Source organism: Ascaphus truei, chromosome 3, assembly GCF_040206685.1.
Source record: "Ascaphus truei isolate aAscTru1 chromosome 3, aAscTru1.hap1, whole genome shotgun sequence".
NCBI classification, from domain to species: Eukaryota; Metazoa; Chordata; class Amphibia; order Anura; family Ascaphidae; genus Ascaphus; species Ascaphus truei.
Window position 1 is genome coordinate 275,452,002 of NC_134485.1, and position 9,852 is coordinate 275,461,853.

Sequence of the window (9,852 nt, forward strand, 5' to 3'; positions counted from 1 at the left end):
ATTAAGGGCATTACTGTGGATAATGCCCGGAATTTTAACCAATCAGGGAGCAGGGTTTTCAATAATACCCTGAATTTTACTGCTTTAGCCTATAATATAGGATACCATTTGTATTTGTTTAGGTGTAACTGTTTTGTGTCTATTTTTGTTCATTTGTATTTGTAGCATTTGTATTTGTGTATTGCTAAGGGTGTGTAAATAGCAGATAATGATTGTCTCGAGTCTCTGCTATTTTAAATGGTCCAACACAGTTTTGGGCATATCCCTCACACACCTTTACCTCTGACGAAGCAGATGAACAATCTGAGAAACACGTGTTGGGTTTATTGACATCTGTAGTCCCCAGTGATGTCAGTGATGTCGCAGGTGTGCCAAGATTGGGATCCAAGATGGAGGAGCCAGGTTTTGCTCTATATATGCGCACTTACACAGACATGTTTGTGAGTGTCCATTTTAGAGTTTATTGTGTTGATTTATACTTTCTAAAGACATATTTAACCATAGGCGGTTCTTTTCTGCGCTTCTTTCTTTGCAGCTACAAATTTCTTTGAGGTGGTAGGAAAACCCCTCACCATATAGGGGCAGTATTTAAGGACTTTTACATGCATTTGTACTTTTTGTTTTTTTTATTCATTTTTATTTTTGACCCTTGCTGTCCCTTCATGCTTGGATTTGCAATTTTGGAAATATCCCTTTGAGCGCTAGTTAGTATTTTTTCATGGATGGATATTTATATATATATATACGTGTGTGTGTGTGTGTGTGTGTGTGTGTATATATATATATATATTTATGTATATATATTTATGTATATATATATATATATATCTATATATATATATAGATATATATATATATATATATATATATATATCTATATATATATATATATATATATATATATATATATATATATATATATACATACACATACACACATACACACACACACACCCCAATAGAGACAGGGGCACTCACCAAAAATAAATAATACATATACAAAAAGCAATATCCCCGGCACTAGTGAGTTAATGTCCACAGTACCATATTCCAAAAGACAGTCCTTAGTAGAAAAACAGTCCTGGCAATTGGGTGAATTACCCAATAAAGTTCTGAATAACTTGGGTGGTCCTCAGAAAGTGATCCAGATGGTCTCTGTAATGAAACAAAGACAAAGACACACCAATTGCGCAGTAAGATTACAACAACAACCCTAACTAAAGTGGGAAAAACCCCAACTTACAAGATGGAATCTTATTTGTTCAGGGGAGAGAATCTGTACTGTGCCGTGTTTTCACCTCGATATCCACGAACCCCACGTGGTTGAACGGGGTGATTTCCCTGGTGCTTGATGGTGCCCTCACGGATCCAGCATAAGCCGCCGCAGCAAGCGTGCAAGGAAATACAAAACACAGCCTAGTGTAATATGTAACTACACTTTAATACATTAAAAGCGAACACACTACCCACACTTACAATTTGTATGGGTGAGGGGTGCCGCCAAAGAATGCCGTCCGCAACCTGCTTCCAACCCGGCTAGAGCAGAGACCACACAGTCACACACGACTCGCCAATTGATGACGTCAGCGGCGCGGGTCACTTCTCAAGCGCCGGATGGGATCAGCAGTGGATGGGCACGCACGAAAGATACTAAGCTCCTCCTCCATATGCGTTTTGTGACAGTGTGTCACTTCCTCAGGGGGTGGTGGAGCTTAGTGAATGAACTACTTAAATACAGAGTATGATTCATAGACTCGCCCACAAATGGGCGTGTGCACTATGATTGACAGAACACTAGGGACACAAGCAGCTAACAATGTAACGTGAAGGCTGCTGGGGTTAAGCGTTCCCTAACTGGCATATCTATCACTGAAAGGCTATAAAAAACAATAAAAAGATACAATGATGGTATTGACCCATTATAAAATAATAAAAAATGATAAAAAATGAAAACTGTAGGACCGAAACGTTGGGATAGGGAACACGTATTTTGCATATCATTAGCACTAACTTTTGTGTATTGTTGAAAAAAAGCTGTGTAGTGCTCTAAAACTACAAGCACAAATGTTTAATTAACTTGTCATATATAAAAAAAAAAAAGTCCTCTGATGGAATACCCTTATGATATCAGATTGATCATACCAACACCTGAGTAATATCGACACAATTCCACAATAATTCGAATAGCTGGTAGAGATTCCACAAACACTGCAGTAAGAATCATCACACTCTTGTGCCGAGATATATATACATCGATGTGGGTACATGTTGAAAGGTGTGGAGAAAAGGAGTAAATTACTCGCATTTGATTGTAGTATCCTTGTAGATAAATACCTTCGTCCTGGGGTATTGGTGTGCCTCCGTTTTCACAGCATACAAATTGAAAGATACAGCTCAACCCCCTTATAACTCTATGCTTGGGGTCCAAAGAATCACATCGCACTATAAGCAGATCACATTACAAATAATGTACAATTGTATGTATTGTACAATAAAGTATTTAAGACACCAATAATCGTGTTGTTAAGTATTCATAAAAACGAAAATTGGGAGCCAAGCTTGCATCGCGTTATAAGCGGATTCGCGTTGTAACGGATCGCGCTATAACGGGGTTGAGGTGTAGAGAGATGAAGTCAAGTCAAGTCAAGTAGAGTGCGTACCCATAGAAAAAATATATGTAAATTTATTGGATCCTTAAAAAAGCAGCATAATAGGACAAACAAACAAACTTTTGTGTAGTTAACAAATTTATATCTAAAAACAGCAGTTAACACTGTGTTAGTGAGCTTTGACGATGCATGTTAACCTAAATTAACTCTTCATTAAGTAAAAAAATGGAGCTCTGTGGATCTGGCCATGCCTGTCTTCCCTGCACAGCAAGTGTCATACTGCCATTGGGCTACAGATTCACGTGGGTCTCTCATTCATTCACCAATCGGAAATAGAGCAAAGGCGACTGGCTACGATCAGACACCCCATGCGCTATCAGAAGTTGCAGTTCTGTTTGTGTGTGTGTATTGAGCAAATAAATGTTCTGTTCTGTGCTTTTATTAAGACTTGTACTGTTAATTTGCAGGTGCTGGAATCAGGGAGAGTGAAAGAATATGACGAGCCTTATAATTTGCTACAAAATAAAGAGAGCCTTTTCTACAAAATGGTGCAACAAGTGGGGAAAGCAGAAACCGCTGCACTAACAGAAGCAGCGACACAGGTGAGTGCTCTGATACAGTTGCTTAAGTAATAATCTCCAATGCACAGAGCTCTTGCTGGATTACATTTCCAGCTGGGGCAATAATTGCCAGGTAATGCCCTGTTATAAGGGGATTATTACAATTATAGTATTGTGTACAGTAATGTGACTGCACCTCCATGCGTGCCTGTGCTGGGGAAAGCTGATGCTGAGGTACGTGAACTGCAGGTATCCTGTAGCAGCTTTCCTGGCTGAACTCCACGGCCATGATCCTGGCTTCACTAAAGAACTATGTGAATTTGCCTTTACCTTGTTTCCGGCAGCCATTTCAGCTGTTCTTTTCTGCAAAGTCCAGAACAACGATGCAGGCTGCCACTTCCAGGTGGTAACTTCTTTCTGCCTTTGTACCCAGCTGCTCAGTAAAGCACGTTGTCTGCTTTCTTCTGCTGCTTATGATTTTCAGCATCCAGGGCAGATAGAGTTCATTTGTAATGGGGTATTAAAGTAGACTCCGGAAATCACTAGGCCATAAACGCCCAAAATGAAGATTAATCAGAAGTTACAAATCGCTCCAGAGCTGCGGCTGAAAAAGCCGCAGCTCCGGAGTTGTGCCTGCCGTGACATCGCTGCTTCTGGATCGGAGCCCCCCATAACTGTAATCCTCGCACCGGGGCAGTCACGGTCACGCAGTCTGCGCCAATGCTAGTCATAGGAGAAAAACTAGGGCGCTCCAATGTCAATATGCACAGAGACAATCAAAAAAATAAAATAATAAAATAAATTCAAAACAGAAAAATAAAATAATGCCAGAAATACAAAACTGGCCCGGTGACAGCTGCAGCTCAACTCACGGAGGCTTGTCCCATGATCCTCAGATGTGCATAGGTAGAAAAGAGGGGAGCGCAAAATGAGACAAAGATTAGTAAAAGGCAAAACAATGCCAGTCTTGATTCAGGGAAGGGGAGTGGGAATCAGTTTAAGATACACAGGGGAGGACATCACATAACCCTAACGCCGTGACAGAGGACTCAGACGTCCAATAAGAATAAATAAAAGCTTATGGACTCACACGGCCCTATGTGAGTCTGCTCCTCAAATAGTATCTTTACAATGGATCACGCAGTCCCGTCCTGATGGATGGGTGGACCCTCGTGGTGATTGTAATGGAACAGGAGCCCGTGTAAATGAAGGGATATCCAAAGGTTCCAGTTAAAATACAACCATTTTTTTAAGTACAATAAAAAACACCGTGAACTTACATAGAAGTAATAACGATGGCTCATCTGTCAGCCCCTGGCTGCGTCTGCTTCTCTCTAACACTCCTCTGTGCACCGCGTCCAATGCCAGACATTCACATTAAATGGCCACAAAATGTTTAACATTTTGATGTAAAATTGGTCACTAGGTGGATTGGTGAGACCTATGGTCAATGTGACTGTTCTTATTTACTTTACACTGGTGGCAGTCTTACAAAAACATATATATACAACAAAGAGGGACAATAATCTATGAAATAATGCAGTGGAGGTGATTCCCTTAAAGGTGCAATGCCACATTATAGTCCAGTTGAATATCTTTGTGCCTCTGAACAGGAAAGAGTTTGTCAATTAAATGTTTTCTTTACCCTTATTCCATCCCAGGGGGAGGGGGGCTCTGGCTGTACAAGTACTTGCTGATCACACAGTGACTTCACCCAAAAGGGAGCAGCCGGAGGAAATCAAACCCCTCCCAAGTTGAAAGTTAAAAAAAAAAATAATAATTAAGAATACTTATAATGTAGGTGTCAGATTTGGGTAAAAAAATGTATCAATTACCCAGATGAGACCCTTTAAACATGTCACTGGAATTAGTTCACTTTGCTCCTAGGAGGGATTGCCCCTTTAATTTAATAAAAAGTGCTTGTTGATCATTTATTTGAAGCCGATCAGCAGGGTGACTTAAGTCTCTTTACTACATTGTGCAGTGAACCAAAGCATCTTAATCCTAAACCTGTTTTATCCAACTACCTACTGCATGTGAAAAGAAACCAAATGGCGCAACTTATTTTAGTTGTTGCATTGTAACTTAATTTCCATTTCTGTTTAGCAGCGCTTGTCAGGAATGCCAAAAGTGTATACTTAATATCACATTAAATCATATATAAAGAAGGTTACTATTGTCAAACAAACATCACTTTATGACAGTTCTTCTATACATATATTCTAGGACAGTGTACATTTGTTTATTGTCTAACTTGTGACAAATGTCGACTTGAAGATTGCATTTTCCTTTTGAGCGGCTCGAACAAAACTTTTCACGTTCATCTGGGGGAAAAATTGCATTTCAAGTCCCTTTTTTTCCACCCGTACACAGCTAAAGATAAGAGCACACAAGTCTTGACATTATTTCATTTTGTTATGCACATATGTCAAGGAACAGAGATATGATACAGCTCCTAAAAACTGGCGATTGTAGGACAGTGAAACTTGACAGCATTTCATTTCCTTTATATTCTGATTATACATTTATCAGAAAACTTGTATCTCTTCTAGTGCAGCTCAAAATCGGTAGAATTCAAGAACTGAAAGGCATGGCAGAAAAAACCTCTTCTATTATTTGGGATCATCTTACATTTTAAAGAAGTTGCTTGGTTGAGTCTTTGTTAAAGCTTTTGCTTCTCCTTTCATTATTGTGGTGCACTATCCATAGATCACATTTCTATGGGCCTTATAACTGCTCTGCAGTACAAATTAAACAATGTGATATTTGAAATATATGTACCTTGAAGTTTCAATGCTTGTCAATCACAGTTTGTAAAATATAGGGATTACAACCTGATATTAACATCCAAATCCATTGTGTTCGTTGTATGTGTGAAAATGAGAAACCTTTTTTGCTGACGCTAGATTCCACATGCTTTTTGTCACCCTGTTATAATTTATCTCCGTGTTTTCAGTCAGTAAAGTGATTCTGGCTTATCAGTGTAATGTAGTGATGGCTTGCATCAAATAACAGTGATGGACTACATTTTTTTTTATCTGTTGGTTATATTGGCAATTAATTCAGTCTTTGTTGGGATGATGTATTAGTGGATTTGCTGAATATATTTTTTTATATATAAAGATTCAATGTTTGTTTTATGTCCAACAACACAAATTAACTGTTCCTTGAACACACAGTATGTGTGTGAAGCATTTTTATAAACACGTGAACGTATATTTTAAAATCCAATGGCTAACACTACAATTTGTTTTGTTTTCAGGTTTTCTTGCGTAGAAGCCAACAAGAAATCATCCACAAGAGTTCAAGGGACACTTCTGAACCATTTATTATTTTTGAAACTGCTCTGTGACTTCACCATTTTCATTGGATTACAACAAAACTGCATACCTGTTTATCACTCAGTTTAACTCACTGGCACTGTGAAAGCACTTATCAAGTCTTGTTGAGCTCTACTTTTGTGACCCCCAGTTTCTTTTAAAGTCTAGCATTTTTTAATTTGTCCTAATCAGCTACTTATAGTTGCAGTATAAAATAATGGATATATATATATATATACTGTATATATAAAATTCATTCTAAATAAGATTTATAGCGCGCTTTAAAGATGGCATCCAGAGTTCCATTTCCCCCCCTATCACTTTAATTGAGATTCTTGCAGCATTCTTTTTTCTGGTACCTACTGTAGGTTAAGCGGTTCTAAGGGAAACATGGGTACATGCTTTCACTTTGTAACCACTGCCTTATGTCTTACTGCAGGGATGCGCAGCATTTTCTGGGAGGGGCGCAGAGGTTACAGAGACACAGCGATCTTCCCCACAACATTTAAATTAAATGCCTGGGGAGCGTGCAAGGCCTCCGTAAGTCCCTTACTTTGTCTCCGGCGGCTTCTGGCGCCATGACGTTGTGACGTCAGAAAACGCTGGAGAAAAGGTATGGCGGGGGGAGAAAAGGCAGGGGGTGCAGACAAAAACGTTTGTGCATCCCGGTCTTTCTGTGTGGAACAGCTGCACAGTGTCTTTAATTTAATTTTAACTTATATAACAATTTTTGTAACAATTTACATCTGCCCACAAGAAAAAAGGTAACTGTGTTTTAGATAACGTTTTTTATGATATAGATATTGATCACTGTCTCTGATTATTTAATGCCAGGAGGCATTTTACTGGATGTCTTTTGGGCCTTTTCCAGGTCTCTGACAGTGTCAACAATGCACCGTTTTGAACTTTCGAGGGTTGCATCATAAAAGATTTGAACATAATGTGGAGAGATGGATAACATTATTAATCTGCAAAAAGCTGTATTATTCTGTTACCATGTTGAGGAGAAAAGAGTCAAACTGATGAAATCAGCATTTATGAGGTGTTTCCTGCGGAACAAAGATCTTCTAAACATTGATCAGAACGACTCTCCTCTCTCAGTATGGCAGTTACAAAGGATATGTTTTATGTTTCACTTCTCTTATTCAGGACTCACACAGTGATTGTTCCTTTTTGTATCCTTGATTAAGGTACATGACATTTGTTCGCTTGTAAAGATTTAATGAAACTAGAACATACCCAAAAAAGACCATCAATTTTCCCATTAACCTAGACAAGAGAAGAAATGTTTGCACATTTTCTCAGGGCAATTAATCTAATTTCTCACTATGATTTTGTACAATTGAAAAAGTATAATGGTATGGATACTCCCAGCTTTGTCTACCAAATACAAATGTGCCTTGAGCTATCCGGAAATGGCCTGTGTTAATGTTTACTCTGTGACTCAGTTTTTTTATTCTTATTTTGCATTGGTTTTTATGTTTTAGACGCTGTAATAGAGGCATGTGGAAGCTCATAACTGCAGGTTATCTAAATCTTACTGAATGGGATCAGAAGTATTGGATAACAAACCTGCTTTATATTTCGGCTGTTTAACAGTCATGCTGTATTTCAAGCAACAATCAGTTATTTACCAAGGACTGAAATGTAATTGGCATTCAGGGTTTTTACCATTTTCTTTGCTTAATACAAAAATGTCAGCTGAATTTGCAATCATAATTCTGTGCTATTTATATATGCACTCCAAAGACACACACAGAAAATGTGTGTATGTTGTCTACTGTATGTTCTTTAGTGCTGAAGGGGACTGTATCTCCTTGTTGTGTACATATAAATACATATTGTTGTACAATATGTTAAAAGCTCCTCCAGCACTGAAATGGTTAGCAATGTTGATGTAATATTACTTTCCTACCAATGTTTTTATCCGAATGGGCATTCAGTACATTATGAATATACATCTTGCTGTATTTCCGATCCCTGCATTTTCATGCAAACAACTTGATTTAACAGATTTGCTATGCAGTGTTTAGTCTTTAGCCATCAGTATTTTTACTTTCATTAAACATGTTTGTATTTTTGCCTGGACGTGCCTTAAATTAAAAATGAATAATTTTTCGTAACTTTTTTTTGAGTGTTTGAGTGCTGTAGGGCACAGCAAAGCAATTAACCCTTTTTGTGCCAGAGGGTCAGCCACGCATTGTAAAGCAATGCTCAAGCCTTAAAAAGGCAATCCAGGCCGCTTTGTGGGGGGGGGGGAGGGGTTGGGGGTTCATCGTGTTTTTTTTATAAAGGATTGAAGCAGACGGTCTACGGAGCTAGACTCCTTTTTATTTCAGGTCCGGGACCACCTGGTTCTGGAGGTACTTACCTCTGTAGTGGGTGCCAGTTTCCATCCCAGGGTTTACATTATTTTCAAAGCTCCCATGCCCTGTAGGCCAATAGGAAGCTGTGACCTGGTGGCCCATGGGCCCAGGGACTTTAAACTGCGGGAGATACTGGCATCCCCTTCAGAGTTGAGTATTTCTGGATGCAGGGAGTCCCCAAAGCTGAACTTAATGCGGTTCAGCTCTTGATACTACTGCTTCAATCCTTGATTAAGAAAAAAACACCATGGATTGCTCCTTTAATGGAGTATAAGGATGTATGACATTAATGTGATCTCATGGAAACAAATGTTAATGTCTTTACTAAGGTAGGAAAGCTAGCCATTAAAAATATATAGACTGTGACTGTGTTTGTACCTGAGTTCTGAAGAAATGTTGGAATTTTTGGTGCTAGCAATGTTCAAGCCACAATAGCGATCATTCCTAATATAAACCTAGACAAATTCTTTTATTTTGGTAGATCTGGTAGGTTATACTGTATCACTAAAAATGCATTACAAATTGAATAAAGTAAAGTGAATATGGACTTGTATACATTTTTTTCGATGTCACACTTACACAATCGATAGATCACCCGTAAAGCTAACAGAATGTTGCAAATGTTGTACATAAAGAAGTGCTTCAGCAGTAGAGAAGCACTGGAAAACTACCCAACTGTAAAAATAAATATATGCCTCTCTACACTTGGCATGGATAAAGATTGAATACAGTGTCATTTTATAATGTATTTATTTTGTAAAACTACGCTTAATCAGGCTCTTATTCCAATGGTGCTCACTTATCTCCAGAGTTTAGCAACCTTCACATAGGCCCTATCTAGAGCGGTAACCCGTGAGGGACAAACCAGTTACCCCAGAGAGATTATTGGATTTGTTGGGACAAATCCCACCCAAGATTGGAACAACAGCACCTCCCCATTGTAACTTCACGAGGATAACTTTCTCTAAACTAACCAGGACCTTATGAACTTCCCCAA

The 9,852-nt window shown here is 38.7% G+C and overlaps 1 protein-coding gene across 2 annotated transcripts in view; it reads left to right on the plus strand.

Annotated features, from left to right (window-relative positions):
• ABCC4 (ATP binding cassette subfamily C member 4 (PEL blood group)) overlaps positions 1-9,402 on the plus strand; it is a 356,776-nt gene extending 347,374 nt beyond the window's left edge. Inside the window, exons 30-31 of one of the 2 annotated variants that reach the window (XM_075590857.1) lie at positions 3,077-3,211; positions 6,432-9,402. In XM_075590857.1, the coding sequence (XP_075446972.1) occupies positions 3,077-3,211; positions 6,432-6,521 (225 nt within the window). In that variant the 3' untranslated portion in view covers positions 6,522-9,402. The remainder of the gene's footprint in view (positions 1-3,076; positions 3,212-6,431) is intronic. The other variant, XM_075590858.1, reaches the window with a different exon arrangement.
• Positions 9,403-9,852: the final 450 nt, after the last annotated feature.